The 21,213-nt window shown below is 48.1% G+C and overlaps 5 protein-coding genes across 5 annotated transcripts; 3 read left to right on the forward strand and 2 right to left on the reverse strand.

Moving 5' to 3' along the window:
* Positions 641–2,089, reverse strand: LOC8075534. The gene is made up of 2 exons (XM_002458402.2): positions 1,794–2,089; positions 641–1,014 (listed from the first exon to the last, which is right to left on the reverse strand). The coding sequence occupies exons 1-2, from the start codon at positions 2,072–2,074 to the stop codon at positions 795–797; spliced, it is 501 nt and encodes a 166-aa protein (XP_002458447.1). The 5' UTR covers positions 2,075–2,089; the 3' UTR covers positions 641–794.
* LOC8075535 (mitochondrial import receptor subunit TOM7-1) lies at positions 5,036–5,788 on the reverse strand. Its single transcript, XM_002458403.2, has 2 exons — positions 5,436–5,788; positions 5,036–5,359 (listed from the first exon to the last, which is right to left on the reverse strand). The coding sequence occupies exon 1, from the start codon at positions 5,737–5,739 to the stop codon at positions 5,527–5,529; it is 213 nt and encodes a 70-aa protein (XP_002458448.2). The 5' UTR covers positions 5,740–5,788; the 3' UTR covers positions 5,036–5,359; positions 5,436–5,526.
* LOC8075536 lies at positions 5,976–9,961 on the forward strand. The gene is made up of 2 exons (XM_002456253.2): positions 5,976–6,300; positions 9,621–9,961. The coding sequence occupies exons 1-2, from the start codon at positions 6,133–6,135 to the stop codon at positions 9,666–9,668; spliced, it is 216 nt and encodes a 71-aa protein (XP_002456298.1). The 5' UTR covers positions 5,976–6,132; the 3' UTR covers positions 9,669–9,961.
* LOC8062131 (GTP-binding protein At2g22870) lies at positions 10,366–15,138 on the forward strand. The gene is made up of 4 exons (XM_002456254.2): positions 10,366–10,994; positions 12,166–12,235; positions 13,035–13,197; positions 14,426–15,138. The coding sequence occupies exons 1-4, from the start codon at positions 10,508–10,510 to the stop codon at positions 14,642–14,644; spliced, it is 939 nt and encodes a 312-aa protein (XP_002456299.1). The 5' UTR covers positions 10,366–10,507; the 3' UTR covers positions 14,645–15,138.
* Positions 16,574–18,174, forward strand: LOC8062132 (transcription repressor OFP1). Its single transcript, XM_002456255.2, has one exon. The coding sequence runs from the start codon at positions 16,871–16,873 to the stop codon at positions 17,945–17,947; it is 1,077 nt and encodes a 358-aa protein (XP_002456300.1). The 5' UTR covers positions 16,574–16,870; the 3' UTR covers positions 17,948–18,174.

Genomic DNA, 21,213 nt, shown 5'->3' on the forward strand with positions numbered 1-21,213 from the left:
CGTTCAAAAAATAAAGGTAAAGAAAGTCAAAATGGTGGTAAGGCATATTGCGTATGGTTTCATAAAATAATTACCAGAGTCCCAAATCTCTGAGAGAGTGATATTTGGATATCTCATAGTCACATTCACTCTTCATTTTCAGAACAATAATAATAACCTCTCTCATGACAGCAATCAAGATTGAATAAAGAAACAGAGTCATAGAAGCAAAGAAAAGATACAGGTTTTCAAGAAATATATCACGCTCATAATATGTAAGGTAAACAGGGCAGTTCAACAGGCTGCTTCATTGGGCCAAACATAAGTATAATGCATTTGTGAGACCTTATTACCTGCCAAACTACTTGAAAATTCCTCCGAACTCATGCGATTCATTGGATTTCAGCTTATATCCTCGTGCACACAGAACAAAATAGTTAATCAACAAAGAAGCTGATTGACAAAAGGAGCATAGCAATATAATAGTAAAGATTTCTGAATCCCAAACAACTGAGATGCCAGGCCATCAAACTAGGTACCTCATACTTCTAGAATTGTTCACAGAGCAGTCATCGACCCTGCACTTTTTAGTTACGAGTTCCTGTCATCAAGTGTCCAAGTCAAAGTAATCTTTAGTTGGTTAATAAGCATCCAGGAGATAAAAACGTAAGCATATCAAAAGAGAATTTCTATAAAAATATATATTTCAGGAGCTGTGCTGTGGTTGTGCCTATGGATATCTACACAATCCATCCTTAGGATGGTTGCCGAGCTAACAAGCTGTGTATCCACATGGCCCAATAGTGGCATCAAAATCAAAACAAATTTACACGGAGAAACCAGGGCAGCATGAAAACAATCAGTAAGCTTGCTAACAAGAAATTACATAAGGGCTGCTGTCTCCAACAACAATTACTTTCTCTCTCCTCAGTAGTTTGGGTGTGTGCCACTCTTCGGCCATGCCACTGCTCCATGAATTTTTTCACTTCTAACCCAATAATGTTTTTGGCATCTGAACCACATATTTCACAGCGCCTGCAAGGAAACAGAAGGTTTAAAATTCTTGGTCACTTGACACAAGTTCCAGAGATCTAACGAGAGATCAATATGAGACTGAAAGAATAAAGATGATAAATAAAGCGAAGTGCCGCTAGCTGCAAACTACGAAACTTTGGTGAATCAGTTGGTTTTATAACAGTAAACAGTGTGTGTGAAAAAGCAAGCAGCTTGCACATGAGAGTGACATAAAGCCTTAAAGCAGTCACAGATCACCGATACAAAAAACTGAAAAGTACAAGCCCAGCAACCAAAGTACACGAATATAGTTCTTTGCTTCATCTACGCCATCATTTCTCACCCAAAAAAAAGGAGACCTTATCAGGTAATCAATGTTTTTGCTTCAATGAGTATAATTGGATGTTCAACAATTGAACCTGCGGGGCTGCGGCTTCAGATATAAATAAATAGTCGATCCAGCCAAAGGCATGCTAGTATTGGTGTAGGTGCAGTAAAATAACTGCATTGTTCCAGCGGCCCCATGGGAATTCTAGAGTTTTCCTGAGAAACTTGTATGACCCTACAACTATTCACATCAAAATACTCCCTTACGAGTTAAGTCATCACCATTCACCGTATGTGCAGTCACAACGCCACTACAGGCCCTGTACCTCGTTACAGGCTTGCAGCACTGGCTGGCTACGGAATTAGCGCAAACACCTACCCCGCATCCCATCCCCAGATCACTGCACATATATATCAAAGAAAGCTTGCAACAGGATCCAGATGATCCAGCGCAGGATGGAGCGAGGGGATACCTATCGCCCTTGATCCTAAACCACGCCTCGGCACATTGCCGGTGCGCGGCGCCGAGCTCGTCCTTGCAGCCGCAGCCTAGACGTATCACCTCGGAACCTGGCACCGCCGACTCGTCGTCCTCGGGGCCGAGGTGGCAGATCCGGCACCCCAGCCCGGGGGCCGCCTCCGCAGGTAAAGGCGGCGCCCCCTCGATATCGATGACCAGAGCATCCATCGGGAGGGGGATCGGCGGCGAGGCGCCGGCCGCCGTGGGCGCGGCGGCGACGGCGTCTCGCCGCATGTGCCGGAGCGGGTCAGGCCAGCGGGTGCGTGTCGGCCCGCGGCCGTTCCGGACGGAAGCTACGGCAACGGGCGGGCGGGCGGGCGGGCGAAGCGGAGGAGGCAAGGGGCGCGGCGGTATATGAGGGGGAGGGACGCGTGGATGCCGCGGGTTGGGTTGGTCAGGCTTCGTTGCGGGCGCGGGAAGCGCCGAGCCACCGGCCCACCACACGGACGGAGGGCCCGGGCCGGCACGAGTTTATTTTTTTTTCTAAAAAAAAGGAATTTAAGACACTGGGCCGGCACGAGACGGCAGGCGAGCCGAAGGGCCGGGACGCGAACGGCGAAAGGATGCCGGCCGACGCGCGCGTAGGTATATCATCGGTACTGACAGTATCTGCCGGCTTGCCAAATCCTTACGGAGCGCGCATTGCGCCGCGACTGGTGCCAAAACACGGACACGTCATCTGGCAGGGGTGTTTCTTCTTGCTTTGGCTCTAGTTATTAGGAGCAGGGGGGCGGCGGTCAGCCAGGCAATGGAGGTCGTGGTTCGATCGATGGTGAGCAAGGCGCACGGTGCTGCCGCAGAGCGAGCAGGGAAGATAATCGGTGGACGGGGTCGGGTGTGGGGGGCGGCCAAGGGCAAGGCTCAAGTCCCTAAATTAAGCTCTTAAATTTTTATTTATATCTCAAATTAAAACCCAACTCCAACCCACCTCCTAAACAAGTAGGATAGGAGGTTCTAGATGTAAGGGGTTGAAACTATAATTTAGGAGGGCATGAAAAATGGAAGCAGGTGGGTTAGAGTTGATTTTTTGAATCAAATCTCTAGATTTAAAATAGGGACTTGTTTAGGAGGTAGGTTGGAGTTTTTTAGGGAAAGGGAAGGGGTGGGAACTTGGAATGAGATCGTCTAACGTCGGGCTCCTCGACTGCACCTGCAGTCACGCAATCTGTGCCGTTCGTTGAAGATTGAAGGGTGTCTCTTCAAGCTTGAAGGTCAGACATCTACTATCTGGACCTTAGCCCACGAACAAGTCCATGGCTCCTTTTTTTTTGGCGCGGGGTCATTTTCCTTTTGGCGCGAGTTCCATCTTATTTTCCCGCGAGCGAGGGTTCCCAAGGCATCGGAGTTGGCGATCAGCTTTCCATGAGCGCAAGATTGAGGAGATCAGCTGCTGCTTGCGTTTATTTGACAGACACATGTTCGCAAGTGTGCATTCCACCTCTCCATGTTTGTTTAGATTGCATCAGTATTCTTGTAATTTGTTTGCCATCACTGGATCATGCTAATGTCGGGGAATTTGTGCTTGAGGATGAGCAGGACACAGTCTGTGCCCGTTCTTCGAACTCCTCTCGCTTCTCCAAGCTAACGCCAACATGGCCCCATGAGAGAGCTTGTGACAGATCTTCCTGTGCCTGATGACGACGGAGGCCTCGATCCGGACCTTGAGATCCACGATCTTGTGCTTGGTTGACAGGTTCATAGACCGCAGGAGCTCATTGGGGACGAAAACGTCGTCTTGTATATAGCTGTGCCGAGCAGTCGGAGGGGAAGAACGGTGCAGATCAGAGGAGAGCACTTAGCCATGGACGGCTTCGTGGATCATGGAAGCGAATACTCAACGACGAGCGGCGGTGTGGCGCATGACGGCCAGCGGCGCGGCACGGCGCGTGGGAGCGGCCGGCGGCGTACGGCGCTAGTCTGCGACTCGACCACGCTGGGGCTGTTGCATCTCGACGAGCTGGGGAGAGGATGGGCTGGACCAGCAGGCCATGATCGTATAAAATATTGGTAAATGCGTGGAGGCGTCCGATCTTAACCGACGGCACAGATTGTGCTGACTGCAGGTGCAGTCATTCCGTGTGAAGTTAGAGGATCTCATTCCGGGAACTTGGGGTAGCACAACATGTGGTGGATGGTAGCTGATGGCCAAGGCGGCAGTGGAGGCTGACAGCGGATAGACTGGACATCGTCTGAGGAAGAACTGTGTTTAGAGGGAGAGGGAGAGATGAACCACACATCACGATACAAACAGATATGTGTTGCGTCAGTTAAGAGAGTCGTATGGGCATACAACCATACTACGACAACGACCATCGGTGCAGCATCGGCCATCGCCTGCCGGCCGCAGCCGTGTCTTTGAGTTTTCGTTCGTCGTCTGATGTTCACCGCCGTCCGCTGATATGACTCACTGTTCAGTGAGTAGTAGTGCTGCATTTTTCCAGGCGCAAGAGACGTGCACGCATTAGAGCGGCAATGGTTTACCATCCTGCCTTACCGCAACACTGCAAACAATGTGTCAATGTGCGACAGAACCGTTTGAGTGGTCATTCATAGAAACCATTTTGCTCACTCTGCTTGTACAAATTTAAGTTCGGAATAACTGTGTTGCTAGCAAGCACAAAGCAAAAAAGAGAAGACAATCCTAAGACCCCGGAGGGAGAGAGGGGATGAAGAGATTCTCAGTTTTCAGAAGAGCGTGGGGACTGGGGATGCTTGAAATGTACGAGTTTCACACCAAACGATTCTCAATCTCTCATCATACATCAGTCTTGCAAGACAGTGAAAATGTTTCCATCCGAACAAACCATCTCCTACATACGAGGGCAACCTGACAAGTGAGAACCCTCCATAGAGCAGACAAGATCTTTGTTTGCCTCCATGGCTAGAAACCCTCGGTAAAGTTTTAAACTCTAACTGCAAACAGAGGCATCTACAATCCTGTTCGCTAGCTTGTCAAATCTGCAGCTATTTAACAATGTTTTTATCTCTCAACAAATCAGCAAATAATACTTTGAGTCATGTGTTTGCAGACAAACAAACAGGTATCAGTAAAGTTTTAAACTCTCACTGCAAACAGAGGCATCTACAATCATGTTCGCTTGAACTTGTCAAATTTATCAGCTACAGTGTAAATCAGCAAATAATACTATTTTTCAGACAAACGAACGGGCTAATGTCAACACGGAATCAAGTGGGTGACAAATATTACTGCACTGATAGCTACAGTACATGCAGTATGCACAAGCTGCGGAAATACAGGGGGAAAATGAAATTTTGATCTTCCCAGTTCCCAAATACTATGCCTGAGGTATAAGTGTGGAGTAAAATGCCTTAGATCAATGCAGTCTTTAAAGCTCCCAATGGGCCGGAAGCAAAAACATAAGTACTGAAGTACATTGTACATAACCTATAACTACAATGTAATACCCACAGCACAACTATGGACGAACTGAACTTGGGAGATTGTCCAAGTAATTTCTGATGTTTGGTTCAAAGCCCCTTTATCCCAAATCCCAAACTCTGGTACAGGAAAATTTGAGATCCAATTATATTCGATCAAACGGAAAGAAAATAGTAAATAAATATAAATACATACGTAGCAAGAAATGCGTTAGGAATCCAATGCGCTCGCGGCGCGGACCGGAGCGAGGAGCAACCGACGGGGAATCAATCGAGCCAGCCTGCCCTTAGATGGGGGAAAGGAGCTGGGCGAGGCGCGGCTTGGGCTCGGAGTTCATGCCGATGAGGATGACGAGGGGAATGAAGCCGTAGTGGGCCGCCACCTTGGCCTTCTTCATCGCCCACGTGCTCCACTCCCGCGCCCGCCGCGCCGCGCTCTCCGCCGCTGACTCCGCCCCGTCCGCCAGGGCCTTTCCCTTCCCCGCCGCGCCAGATGCCATCTCCGGCTCTTGTCAACTGAGAGGGAGTCAGGGGGGGGGGGGGGGGGGGGGGGGGAGAGAGAGAGAGAGAGAGAGAGGAAGGAATAGGCTGATCCGCTGGATGCAGCTCGTGATCGGCCTCGGATGAGCGCGATAGTAAGATGCGATTACTACATTTATTGAGGTGCTCAACGTAATTTCTCAAGCCCTCGATAAACTGCTACTAATTGAAAATGAATAAAAATAATAACGGAACATTCGGGGGTCTATTTTGAAAAACCGAGTAGGCTGGTAGTACCTTGCACGGCCGCACACTCTGACACTCGCACCACCAGATTCGCCGCCGCTGCATAGGGCTATCCACCCGTCGCCGACGAGCAGCGCGATCCGGGGGGAGAAAGGGAGGAGGAGAAGATGGGTGGCGGGATGGAGGTGCACAAGAACAAGTGGATCGAGGAGTGGAACGCCGGCCGGGAGAACCTCGAGTTCAATTTCCGCTGGACGCGCCGCAGCCTCGCCGTCGTCGGCCTCTTCGGCCTCGCCGTCCCCATCCTCGTCTACAAGGGCATCGTCCGCGATTTCGTACGCACGTTTCGTTCCCCTCTCATGAATCCTTTTCCTTTGCTGTTAGGGTGGCTCACCTAGATTCAGATCGGGCTCTCGCTGTAGATAAGACGCATTCGTTGTGGTGGAATGATTTAGTTCCTTTTTTGAAAAAAGCTTTCATCCAAATTGAATTGTGAAACTAGAATCCTTTTGCGGGTGAGAATGAGAATGGTCCTCAAATCAGGTTGAGAGAGTCGAGCCCATCCTGATATTGGTACTAATTTGTTGGCTTCTTGCTTAGAAGGTGAAAGCATTGTAGCATTAAACCGTCTGGTTCTTATACATATATGTATAATTTTTCTCGAATAGAATTGTGAATTGTTAAATATTGTTGATGGTATTATGACACTGCACCCGTGTTTAGCCAGTCCTGAACCTTCTCAAGGGCATGAAAGATTTATTTTCAATTTCATATGTATCACAGTCTCAGCCGTAATCCAAGTAGAGAATACTTACTTCCCCTGGTCAGTAAGAAAAGTTGGTGATTACTGTCTACTGGTCTCTGGGACACAGAATAAGAAAAAAAAAAATCTTGTTGTTTCATGTTTTAGCATCATCAGTGTTGCCGTTAACTGTTGTGTTGCCATATACCTGTACGTGAGATAGGAGAGGTACATTTACGTATACAAGCTGTGTGTGTGCTTGAACTACCATCGACTAATGCATATATTATCCCCCAAAACTATCTTATTTCATGGTATCACGAGATGGTTTGATTCTTCGATCTTTGTGATTCCACATACCCTAGCCAATGTTGCCCCAGCGCAATCGCCATCACGGGGTCAGTTCCCTGGTCACCTGTTCATGTGTCACTGGTTTTCTCTCCCATCTTCTATTCCTGTTAACCATCTGCCATGCTCCAGTATTGCTGGTTTGGAATGTGTTTTTTTTTTCTGTTGCAATGCAACCTGATCTTCCTCGGCGTTCCTCCCTTCACTGACTCTTGCTCAAAACTATTGAGAGCTTGAGAATGCGATGAACTAAACGGGAACTGCACGTGGGGGCTAAGCTGACAAGCATGACTCTGAGGTTCATTGCTACTAGTACTTGTGTTACATAGCATGGCACTAGAATTAATAATCTTTGCAATGGCTTCATGAGCGAACCAAGTTGACAATGCCAAAGTGTTGGGTGTGGTAGCAGCAACAGCCTAGGCACAACTGAAGGGGCACAGTTCTCAGGTTCTATTGCACCTGGCAATCATGCTCTGTGTGCGAAGATCCTTCACAGAAAGACCAAAGCAGTCAAACTTAATGGAGCAATTATTTGGTGGCCTGAAATGATAAATAGAAATAGGATTCTAATTATGTTTGGAGTAACCAAAAGTCCAAAACATTTGAACGAAAAGGGGACCACGCACGGTAGCAAAAGAACAAGCTGGTAGAAGTAACTGGAAGCATAGACCCATTATCTACAATGATGGATGATGGATGAATGAGTGGAAGGTAAATGTGAGCAAGAAAAAGAGAGTATACCAGCATCTAACGACATGTGCGAGGAAGCACCCGAGTCCATGTACTACTCACCCAGTGGACAGGGCCAAGTCAATGTCATGGACTCATGGTGTAGAAGGCGTTTGCAAGGGACTGTTGATCCCAAGAACCACTCATCATCGGATGCCAGAACGCTGCAGGCTGCTTCTGTTGTGTGGGAAGACCACAATACTGGAACAGTGCTGCATGCTAGCTGGTGTGAGAAACTGGGTGTGGAAAACCAGCAGCGCCAGGTAGGCTGCAGTGAGCGTATGTGGAACAGGAGGCGTCCATGGTGTTGCACAAGCCTGAGATACCTACAAGCTAGTAGGAAACCCATGCGGCCACACCTGAACCATTCCCATCCATTTTGAGAAAGGATGGGAGCGACACAGGGGTGCTGGGAGTGGAGGAGATCAAATTATTATTGAAATTATAGCCGCGGTGATCCCGACGAGCGATTGTTGGACTGCCACTGATCGGAGGGTGTAGAATGCTACTGCTTGGTGTTACCGCCACTGGTTGGTGGTTTGGTGCATTTCCCTGTTCAGCCTGTTGGGGTGTGTTAGCTGATGTGTATATGCATGCGAGATAGTAGATTACTGTGTACTTGAGGGTGTTGTGCTCATGTCTATATATGTACTTGAACTACCATTCATTAATGCATCTATTATTCCCCCAAAAGTATTTTCTGCAGTCGCAATTGATATTGTTTGATTGCCCAGCTAGTATAACCGCATAAGGTTGATTTCCTTGCCCACTTTGATCCTCAGATTATTTTTCTCTTTAGAGCATGCTCTATCATTGTTGTGCAAGTCCATCTTGTTTCTCAGTTTAAATATGAAATAGTTCATGATATGAGTGATATCAGCCAGAATTTGAAATTAACACCCCCCCCCCCACCCACCCACCCACACACACACACACAAAGCATCTCAGACATTCCATGCCAGCAGTTCAGCATCAAGAAACAACCATATCCTCATATATAGCATTATCCTGGAGTCTTAAAACAAACATTGCGCTGGAGTGATGGAGAACATTGTAACACTTTGAGCATCTGGCCCAAGTATTACACCAAATGTGTCCCACCTAGCTTGTGAATTCATAGTATAACTTTTGTGTAGTAATGTTCAATCCACAAAAGTTGTTCAATCATGTTGATTACGATGGGTTAAGGGGGATGTCACTCTTAGTTTTCATCCAGCTTTTCACAAACTCACAACTCTGTATTAGTGGAGGGGTGATGGGGTATTCCTTATCCCTGTTTGCTCCCCTTGGAAAGAGGACTGGACTATTATAAGCCTTTTATTGCCTTATTGTGTTTTTTTGTCTTAGTTTACTTTTGTTAAATTGCACAACAATATGACATGTTGCTTCAAAACAAAACAGCACCAACATCGTTAATTTGTAGCTGAAAACAATCTACAGCACAGTTGCCAATAAGCAACAATTGCACATTCTCATATTCACTTCAGGTGTTGCTTATGAACATGCTATCTCTCTCTGTTATTGTAATCTTGCATAACATGGAAAATGTACTTTGTTTGTATGCGCTTGTATTTACCTCAATCCACATTTTTCACTCCAATCCACTTCAACACACATAGATTGATTTCAATTCGAGTGCATCCAAATAAGTCCTTAAGGTGAAGTATCGTTGTGCTGGATTTACATTTTTACATGCATCATTACAACACTGATTTGTCATAGATGCAAATGCTTGAAAGATGTTTTACTTGATATAACATTAGTTAAAGATAACCGGCTGAAATTAGGCTAAACTCTATTTGATTTTTACTTTTGAAAGTTTATGTGTTGCAGCACATGCAAGATGAGGATGCAGGAAGACCACCGAGGAAGTTCTTGTAACCTGCAGGTTCATACTCGTTTGTTTCAAGAAATAAGCAATACTGCCAGATGTGGTAATGTCAACCTGACAAACATAATGCTACTCGGTTCTTTGTAAGCACTTTAAGTTGCTATGTATGCTATGTTCCAGATGTTCGTTCCTTTGAGGAATCTATGTAACGTCTTTTATATGAATAACTATAACTATGTTTTATTGACATCCGATATATATTTTGTATAAACCGAGAGAACACACTACATTGTACTGGTGGTAGTTCAGTAAGCTGGTGTACCTGTGGTTTGCTTGCCGAAAAGTTACGACAGAAAGTATTGTTCGCTGATTTGTTATGAGAGAAAAATATTGCTGAATCTAATTTAGCTGATAAGCTCAGTAGATTCCATATAAACATATGCTATCAATATATAATGTGCAAGCTTGTACCGTTACCTATCATGGTGGTCAACTTTGTACAACTTGAACTTTCAGCACATATTCTATGAAATATATTTTAGAATACATTAGCTTTTTGCAATAAAAAAAGAAAATCGGAGTTGGCATCTAATGTGAAGTGGAGTAGCTTGAGTTCATCTACTGTCAGCCACTCAGCAGTGTTTTTTTTTATTACAAATTACAATAATAAATTAGTGAACATGGTTTATCAGCGAACGAATGAGGTCAGATCCAATTGTCTAGTGTTTTTCAATCGGACGGCTCACGTCCAGCAATCTCCGTTCTGGTCCCACCCAATCTACTTCGCAGGTCCTTCACTCCACTGTCCACTCTCCTCCAAAGTCCAAACCCCGCCGCACACTTCTCCTCGCCTCAAAAAACACAAAACCCCCGACCGCCGCCGGCGGCCATGCTCCTCCACCACCGCCTCCTCCCTCGCCTACTCGTTCCTTCCACCCACACATCCACACTCCTCCGCCCCTCCCGTTTGCCGCTCCGTCTCTCTCTCTCGCCGCGCTTCTCCGCGCTGTCCCACCTCGCGGCACCGCAGACCGTCGACCAGTCCGACGACGAAGGGGCGCCCCAGGGGAAGGTGCAGGTCCAGCTCCCGCTCGACCGCCTCTTCGTGCCGCCCGGGGCAACCGTGGATGCGGGGGACCAGGACGCCGTGAGCGCACGGGTCCTTAAGGGCTCCAACATCGTGCTGGGCCCATACGCGCGCGGTGACGCACAGGTGGTCAACGCAGATTTTGTGAAGAGCAGCGTGCGTCCCGATGACTGCCCTCGGGACGGCCTACCGGAGTTCGCACTCGTTGGCCGGTCGAACGTCGGCAAATCGTCGCTGCTCAACTCGCTTGTCCGCCGCAAGCGCCTTGCACTCACCTCCAAGAAGCCTGGTAGGTTTTGCTTTGCCTAGGTCATTGCCTTGTTCGGTTCTCTCTGCAGAGTCATCGAGTTTAGGATTTAGTGATTATTAGTGGTTATAACAGAGGTCCTACTTGTTGAGGAAGTGAATCTGAAGCTGATAGTGCGTCGGTTTCGTTAACTCTGTAGCTACTGTCAGAGTTGGTGAAATCGTGAAAGGTCAGGAGAATCTGCACATTCGCGCAGTTGTGTTTGAAGGAACCGCTGTTTTGTGAAATTGAGATAGCACGTTGCTCCTGCAGTTGGAATTGAGGTGTTTGGTTTGAGGAATCAGCCCATCCTAGATGAGATGGTGCATCATGAGTCCATCCCTCAGATTTGGTGAAATGACTCTATTCATCATGCTTATACTAAGTATTAGCTTGTGAGGGATGAGCTAGTCATGGATCAACTCATTCCATTCGACAAACCAAACAAAAAAGTGAAGTGAGAAAATGGAGTAATCGTTCTCTAAATTCAATATATGGCAGTTCTATCATGACTTTTGCACACAAGGAAAATTATGGTAAGCCATTGGAGTATAGAGAACGGAACTTATAGAGTCCGTTGGAGACACGAGATATACATAGAGAATATTCATGGGATGACTCTCCAAATAGAGATATAGAGATTCAATTTTAGAGAGGCTCTTGGAGTTGCTCTTAAGCTGAACTCCCTTTGGTTCACCATGGTCATATGTGTTGTCCTGGATTTATCTGAAATATAAATACCATTTTTTGGTGTAATGCTTATCTTTTGGAAGCTCTTGGGTACTCTGTTCACACATTTAGTTTTTTTATTTAAGAGCTACCATCACATGGAGCTAGCATTTGAAATTACTTCTCCCCAGCTTCTTACTTCTAAGAGCTATTGTCACATGTGAGAATATAAAACTGTCTGGTTAGGGATTATAACTAATTATCTGTAAAATCCATTAAATTGTGCTCTGGCATCAATTTTATCTCTAGAAAATATCTCTGGAAATTCACAATCTAGTCTTCTTCAGTTCTTCTGATCCGCTTTGATCATTTGTGCACCTTTAGTTTTACACTTTGGAGATATACTGCATCTGTAGAGCAGGAAGTTAATATAGGTAACAGTAGTAACTGTACAGAGAAGCTTGTTTCATTTCGTTAATTTTGTTGGTTATTTTCATTATTGCAGGGAAGACCCAATGTATCAATCATTTCAAAGTAAATGACAGCTGGTATCTTGTCGACTTGCCTGGTTATGGGTAAACTACTGACCAGCAGACTTTTAGTTTTACTAGTAGTTTTCCAAAAAAAAAAATCATGTAGATGAACATTTTTATATTTTCTTGTTGAAAATATTCTTCACAAATAAATGGATGAGGTGCCTTATAATGTTACATGTTTAATCCTCTAAAACAAGTCACAATCAATTGGCAAGCGGTTAACAATTACAGAAATTGCTTAAACAATCCTAATCAAACCCTTTTTGACTTTTTTTATCTTATTATTTATTTATTTCACAAAAAAAAAATCTCCCTTCCATCTCTTGGAGAAATAGAGGGGGAGGGCAGAGCCTTGCTACTGCAAATATTACTGGAATAGATCTGGCAATAAAGGCCAATGCATGGTCTGTCCAAGAAACTAGTAAGAATGTAAGAAAGAGTTTTTCATTTGATAAGCTTATGAAGCATCTTGCATCGGTAGTATATGCATTAATGAGATACAGTTTGATAGTTCAATCTAAATGTGAAAAACACCATGTCATGAAATTGGTGTATGTGAGTTCAAACGTTTGTTTTAAACACTCAATATTGACTGGGAATGTCTGTGCCTAATATTTTTATGTATTCTACTTCGATCTATATCTGGAAAACTCTTCGTAGCTACATGATCTTCGATTTTTCTTTTGGCAAATCAATCAGACTACCTGTTATTTGTCATATGTATAGCAGTGAGACATGAATTCACAAATATAGAAAATAAATTTGCATCCCATTAGTTGGAGGATATACTCGAAATATTATCCATTTTCTTGCATTAACAAGAGCTTTTATTGAACAGATATGCTTCTGCACCACAGGAAGCTCGTACCAATTGGGATGAATTTACTAGAAATTACTTTCTCAGTAGGGAGAATTTGGTATCTGTTTTTCTCCTTATAGATGCAAGTATACCTGCCAAGAAGATTGATCTTGACTATGCTAGTTGGCTTGGTCAAAACAAGGTAAGCATACTTCTGAAACGACTGAACTCCCATTTATGCAGTAATTAACCATCATTCTTTCATCCATATGCCATATGTGTTAGGAGTGCTCTTTGATATTGTTAGTAGATAATCTAGTTGATCTCAGCAATAGAAAATAATGCTGCTGAAAGTCTAAAGGCTGAAATATGCCAGTTCGCTAAGTTGAAAATCTTGTGCGCACATGATTCTAGCAATAAGCTGAACCAGATTTGTTTACAATCATTTTAGCTTTGACACACAATGTGTATGGATGCTATCTGTTCTTTTTAGTGAAAATAAACTATGGTTGACTGATTTATTTACCCATCACAATGAAAGATGTATACTTGTCTGATAGAACAAATATGGCACTGTATTAGAATTTAAGCAGCAGCAATCTTCCTAGAGGTTCGAGTTAGAACTTGGAAGGCATATTGCCGACCTGGGACAAAGCAAACCAAGAATTTGTTACTGAGTTATTTGCTCACACAAATATCCTTCTCTGTTTCTGCATTTTGCCGTTGGGTTTATGATGTAGCCTGCTGTTTGTATTTTGTGCTATCCTTTTCAAAACCCAACGAAGTCTACCGCGTGCAGCTTAATTCTGGAGTCTGGACCCCCTACCTCATTTTTAAAATTTATAAGGCTATACAAAATAAAAAACAAAAGATCTGGTAACAGTCCGACATACACTAGTACACTGTACTAAAAAGTTCTGAAAAGGTGTTAGCTTCATGCCTTTTTTACCTTTTCCTGTCCTGGGCATAGATCCAGTTCCATTCTTCGCGTAAATACTGCAGTGCCCCAGTGCCCACAGCCACCCCCACCCTTTGCAACCAGGCCTGAACTCTCAAACCCTGGACCGGTTGTCCTACCCAGTCAATATCAATTAGCGGCCCCACCTTCTTATGCAGTTATGCTCTTCTGTCCTTGCTTCCTTCACCACGAACCATTATTGCGCCTACTCTCATTTCTGTTTTGCTGCAATCTAGTGCAAAATAATCCTCTTTGGACGACCTATGTTGGCATGAGCCATGGTCCTGGGGACACCAACATACAGTAATGGATGGACTTCTGTACAGTCAGATATAGTAACTAGTAAATGTGCTTGCCATCACAACAGCATCAAACATGCATTATTGTTTACCCATGTGATGATTATTTATAGGTTGTTGAGCAATAAATCTGGCACCGTTTAGTTTTAATGTTTTATCCACATTCTGTTCAGGTTCCCATGACCCTTGTGTTCACAAAATGTGACAAACGCAAGAAGAAGAAGAATGGCGGCAGGAGACCCGAAGAAAACGTGGAAACTTTCCAGAGCCTAATCCGTGAATACTTCGAGGCTGCGCCTCCTTGGATCATGACAAGCAGCGTGACCAACCAGGGCCGCGATGAGATACTCCTGCACATGTCTCAGCTTAGGAATTATTGGCTCAAGCATTGAGATGCAATGATAACTAAACTGGATCGAAGCAACCGAAACAACATACAGAGCACTGTCTCTCATTGATGCATGAGTAGTCGGCACCTCCGCAATCAGGCCTTTGCACCAACTAATCCGCCTTTTGAGCTGTTTGCTGTCCAATATGACCCCTATACATGATTATCCAATCAACACTCTGGGAATACAGACAAGGTGCTAAAATCAGCTGATCCTGGTTTTTTCTATTGTGTACACGTACAATCCCAATGTTTTCCCCTTGTTCCCTTCTGATTATAGGTTTGTGCATGCTCTGGGGTTAAATGATTAATAAACCCTGGTGTCAGCTAATCATCAGCGGGAATCTGACTTTTTTTTGTTTGTTACTTATGTGCTCCCTTGGACCCTGCAGCATACAAATGGCAGGAGGTGCATGAACTTGACCTGTTAAGAAATGGCTTTGTTGTGTACAGAATGTATTGAGAGCGCCACATTATTGGGATCCCCTTCTATCATTATCATACAGCGTCTTGTGTAAAATATACCTGAGAAAATAGCCAGTAGACCGGTACAGGTTTGCCAGAATGCTGATCATATATAATATTTACAGGCAAACATGGCTGTAATTTTGTTGATCCTGGTGAAACCATAGGCTTTCAGTAGTACATCTGTCCTACACCTATAGTTTAAAGTTCTGACACCCATGTCTTCCTCTTAAAAAAAACACAAGCTTGTCCGTATTACGGCCACGTCTTAAAAAGCCGTGCGCCGTCTACGCGATAGATGCTTGTATAATCCAAAGAGAACAGCTCACCTGCCAAACCAAACCACAGCTGGAGCACGCATTCGCCGCTAAACAATGCAATCAGCGCGTACTGATGATGCCTTGGAGAAACAGCACGCTAACAAGGTGTTGTTTTATGCTTGGTGTGTGCAGTGCAGGCAAGGACTCGTTCAACGCCTCAGTTACTTACGTATTGGTACGGTAAAGGTACGACGTTTTTGTAGTATACTAGTAGACAGTTGTGCCGCTGCTGTGGTGTACAGTTGGAGAGTGGTGAGCGGAGTTGCCGTAGTCAATGCCCGCTACTCGCCGGCTCCGATGTAGTCATGCACAGTAACTGGGGGTCTTGGGGGGCAGTTGCAGCCTTGCAGAAAGAGCAGTTGATCGCACGGAAAGCAGCATAGTAGACGGTAGACACAGCCAAATGATCGATCTAGGCCTTGTTTGGTTCCAAAAAATTTTGCAAAATTTTTCAGATTACACGTCACATCGAATCTTTATACGTATGCATGAAGTATTAAATATAGAAGAAAATAAAAACTAATTACACAGTTTGGTCGGAATTGACGAGACGAATCTTTTGAGCCTAGTTAGTCTATGATTGGACAATATTTATCAAATACAAACGAAATTGGTACTATTCACATTTTGCAAAATATTTTGGAACTAAACAAGTCCCTAGTCCCGTGTATTTACTTTACCCCAACAGCACTGTGTTGCGGCCCAACGCCTGGCTTTGCACTTGTTGCACTTGCACCTGTGTCTGTGTTCTGTTTTGAGCCAGTCTGCGATCACAAAGCTGTAGCTGCTCCCTCCCTTCACGGAAAGGTTCCTTTCAACCAGCTGACTCCCGCGAAAACACGCAGCGTTCCACGTGCACGCAGCGCGGCGCTCACGAGCGCCCCCCCACGCCCGGCCCCATGCAATGCGACGCACTGCAGCTGCAGCACAAGCAACGCATCGCGACATTAGCATGGCACGAACCGATCTTGTACGTATTCCTTGTTCATAAGCTAAATCCAGGAAGACGAGCAAGCGCATCTGGGATTACAGCGAATACGGCATCCGGCGGCCGCGGCCGAGCGCGACGTGGTGACCGTACCCCGTACGGCCGTAACGGCGCCATCTCTTCTCCCCCACTTACGTTACTACGTGCGAGAGCCCACCGCCCACCACGACCCCAGGTCGCCCACTCCTCCTACCACACCATGTCTCTGTCTGCCTGGAGGCCAGGGCGGCCGGGCGGACCTGGCAGTTTTTTTGTTCCTAGCTCGCGGCACGGGCGGTTAAAGCCGCGCGCGCGAGGCCGCATTAGCCCGGCACGAATGCGATAGACCAACACCCACTCCCGCCCCGCGAACGCCTCCGCCTTTCTCTCCACAGACAGACCACAACACCCCACGCCACGCACGCACGCTCAGAGGCAAAGGCGAGGAAAGGCAACCGGCGGGATCAAGCAAGAGTACATGCACCTTCGCGAGGCCATGGAGGACACCGGTTCGGGCGCCGGCACCGGCGGGCGCAAGAAGCTGAAGCACCGCCTGGCGGCGATCCTCTCGGTGTTCTCCCGGCGCGCGGGCGGCGGCAGGAAGCGCCGCGACAGCGAGGGCGAGGCGAAGCCGCCGCCGCCATTGGCATTCCCGTCGTACTCCCGCCTCGGCGGCAGCGGGAAGAAGCAGCCCGGGGGTGGGAATGGGATCGTCGACCGCCGCCTGTCCCTCTCCGCACCGCGGCCCGCGCCGCTGGTCCACATCACCATCGACTGCGCTGGCCGCCGCTCCGTCGACGCGGCCGACCCGTCCCTCCTCGCGCTCGACGCCGCGGACGCCGCTAGGAAGGCGGAGCGCCGGTCCACGGCCGCCGCCGGGGGGACGCCGCACGAGACCGGCGGCGAGTGGGAGGGCCGCAAGTGCCCGCCGTCCTCGCCGTTCGTGGCGCACCACCTGCCGCCGCTGCCGCCCGTGGCGAGGTGGAAGGAGCGGGCCAACACCAACACCAACAACACCTCCTCGCGCCGGCTGTCGACGCACTCGTCGCGCCGGCTGGTCAGCAGCTCGTCCTCCGACGACGAGTACGACGACGACTCGAGGAACCTCTTCTCGTCGCGGAGCTTCTCGTCCGATTCGTCCGACTTCTACAACTGCCCACGCAAGAACACCACCACCGCCACCAGGGCGCGCGCGTCCGTCTCGGGCCCGTGCCGCGCGCCGCCGCCGGCTTCCGCGCGCCGCCGCGGCGCGTCGCAGAGCTGCCGGTACAGCTTCGAGCTCCCGCGTGGCTCGACGGCGTCCGCCGCGACGGACGGCGGGTTCGCGGTGGTGAAGCGATCCGCCGACCCGTACGAGGACTTCCGCAAGTCCATGCAAGAGATGATCGCCGAGTGGCCAGCTGGCGCTGGCGGTGGGGACGGCAACGACGGCGGCGAGGGGGACGACCACAGCGCGGAGCGGCTGCTGGAGACGTACCTCGTGCTCAACTCGCCGAGGCACTACCCGGCGATCCTCGCGGCGTTCGCCGACGTGCGGGAGACGCTCTTTCCATGAGCTTCGTCGTCACCAACGGTCGCCTCGGCTCGGCGGCGCTGTGGTGTTGATAGGATTAACTTTGTAATGGCAATAGAATTGAGCATGTGCTTTGTTGCGTGCGTACGTGCATTTGGCTCTGCCGTCCTTGGCCTGCTAACCACTGCTTAATGCAGACTCTGTTCTGTAGTCTCTTCTGTCTCTCTGATGGGTAATATCTCGTAGTCTCGCTAATGTTAATTTTGTGAGCTTGGTCTGTTGTGTACTGTACATATTACCTCTTTTGTCGTCCTCGTCTCTCTAGTCTCCTTGTTATTAATGTATATATATTTTTCCCCTTTCGTGTATAATGAGCTACTTATATCGGCAGAACGGGTACTTTGGAGCTCGGTGCGTTCTGTGAATGCTCGTCACGTTTTGACAAGCGCGGATTTGTTTCGTGGCACTAGATATAGTATTGGATTAGTAGCTACTGTATGTTCTGTATCATCTTTTCGACGCTGACAAAAAGAACTCTTTTCTGACAAACACGGTCCGCAATCCGTCCGGCATTTGACTCCGCTTTTTATTCCAAAATCGCCGCTTTGGCCAACTCTTGAATGAATAAACAAAAGTTGTCCATGACGAAATGATTCGGTGTCCCAAGTGCATGTGGCATCATTGGCACACAAATACTTAGTTTATTTCTTGACAACTTAGAACATACTGCTCTCCGCTCTGTCTGACTCTGCTTCAACGAAGGAATAGAAAAAAAAAACCGATGAAGTGTCAAACTGGCAACCTGCTCACCTCGAACCCAGGCGTATTCCGCAGCCATTACCGGAAATGCATATAGTCCTTCCTACGATAGGGCCTGGAACAGGAAGACTTCCCGTCGTGGCGTCGTGCGTGCTCTGGGAACGTTGCCTTGCGTGGTCTGCTGTCTAGTACTCCGTACATTAGTTTCGGCAAAGACTCGAGTCGAGCGTTCCGACTTCGGAGAGCAGCCATGTGCGCGTTCGTTGGCGACCTGGCGCGGTTGGTGACCATGTCGCATCCGTGTGTGATGGTTGGCGAACCGCATCACACCAAGCCACCAACCAGGCAGAGGCCGCCGTCCGCGCGCGGCGCGGTTGGGGATTTGCATTGCACGTCGCCATCGACCTGCAGCAGGCCGGCCGGCGAGCCTGGTTGATTCTATCGGGGGCATCGGGCAGCCGCGCCGTGGCCCGTGAGCCGTGCTCGTGGGTCGTGGCTCGCCCGCCGCCCGCGCGCGCGGGAGGACGTACGCCATCGTTCAGACTCTGGCAGTGGCAGTCGGGAAGAACGGGCGGATGCGTTCCAGTTCCATGCGCGCCTGCCCGCGTCTGCCTGGTGCCTGGTGCCAGTGCCACTAGTGCGCTGCGCGTTCCCGGTTTCCGCGCAACACGACTGCACGGTCCGGGCCTAGAGCGAGCGAGCGAGCAGGAGGCCCCCATCCCCCGTCCCGAGCGCTGCCGATCAATGGATCGGCCAAGACGTGAACGTGACGCCGTCGTCAGGGCGCCAGTCGGGCTAGAATGTTGCCAAACCTGGTCGCGTCTTGTCACTGCCGAACACGCCCAGGTGCGTGTGTTAATCAGTGCCTCTGTGCTCTCCACCCACACCTCGCGTCGCGCACGCCGGCCCGGCCCGGCCCGGCACGTAGCCAGGCATAGGTCTCGCCGTTTCGTCTCCATGCACATGCGCTCCACTCTTGTGTCGTGATGTGTTGCACAGTAGCATCAGAGATACGCAGTCAGCCAGTGGTTAAACGACTGGCTCCTGTAAAGTCTACGGCGGCTCGGTGATTCGCCGGCCACTGACAGGCGTATGATGATCTGCCTGAGACTGCAAATATATCGGCTCAACGTGACGCGTCCGATTTCTGTGTCTTGTGTTCATTGTTGTTGTTGTTGTTGTTCGTGCGGAGAAGGCCGGACGGAGGGCATGAGCTGACGTTTCGAAGCATGGCCCGTGCCCCTTTTTGCCGATCGATCTGACGGGATGTTGTTTTTGGCCCCGGCCGCGCTCCGGGTATCCGGACGGCGTAGTCACGTCTTGTCGATGCTCGATTTCGACCGTGAGAGGGCCTCCAAAGGTGCACAACCCACAGGCCACAGCCCACATGCCACGGAATAACTCGCGGCGCCTGCAATGCTAGCACGTCGTCGGGCACACACAGAAGGTCAGAAGCTAATCTAGCTAGTAGCGACCGAGGTACAGTAATCATGCCCTGCACTGATACGATCGCCCATCCTACGACAAGAGCACACACCCTACAGCTACATGCAGCTGGTTGAGACATGATGAGCAGCCTTCACATATTTGCGAATAACTACTCCCACCGTAGTATGCCACTTTCACGCGATAGCAAAGGGACGTAACGTAGGAAAGATTCCGAGAACTAATAATCTACACTGGGATCTTAGCATGCAGTGGATGTGCCAGCATGTGATAGCACCCGTACAGCCACACACACACTGAATTACTACTACGTACAGTAGAAACAAGAAACATCGAAGCATCGACAGTCTGAAACCGCTGCTTCGCTTTGCGCGTCTAATATTGGCCGGGATTATAGTAGTGGCACGCGTCTACAGCGGTGGGAACAGCTAAACACTTTTAGAATTAGATAGACCTCGCCGTAGAGCACAAAAAATATGGCCTCGGAACTCGCGGACGTGCGGATGCATGTTTCAGCAAGCGCCAGCCACGAAGGCCCGTCCCCCCCGGCAAAGATTCCTCCGCAGCGGAGCGAGGGCGAGGGCGAAGGCGACCGCGGTCGTCGATCGAGCACGAGAGCAGAGCTGTACTGGCGGCGGCCCCGGGCGAAATTTCCCCCTCGATCTGCTCGAACACATGGCGATCGATGCGCGCGCCGCGGGGCCGCCTCGCCTCGACGGCTCCACGTACGTAGTGTACTACCGGTAATATAAGACCGCGAGAGAAAAACACGAGACACTTATATGCCTCTATACTGGCAAGAGCGAAATGCCCACTTTTTTTAATGCATTTTCGCATGGATCCATGGACATGGACTAGCATTTCCGTGGATGGACCAAATTTTCAATTCTTTTTTACTCTTGTGTGATAGTCCTAGATCTCAACTATCAAGGACATCTATTTTGAACTGATTACAAATCTATACAAAATATTACACTACATAAATAGGAATATATTTATTATTATATATATATATAGTTTGGATACAAGCCCTTGTGGCTAAAAATCTATGGTGTCACTTTGTGTCTCTACAACTGGTTTGGATACACTGAGTTTTAGAGTCA

Source organism: Sorghum bicolor, chromosome 3 (genome assembly GCF_000003195.3).
Source record: "Sorghum bicolor cultivar BTx623 chromosome 3, Sorghum_bicolor_NCBIv3, whole genome shotgun sequence".
NCBI classification, from domain to species: Eukaryota; Viridiplantae; Streptophyta; class Magnoliopsida; order Poales; family Poaceae; genus Sorghum; species Sorghum bicolor.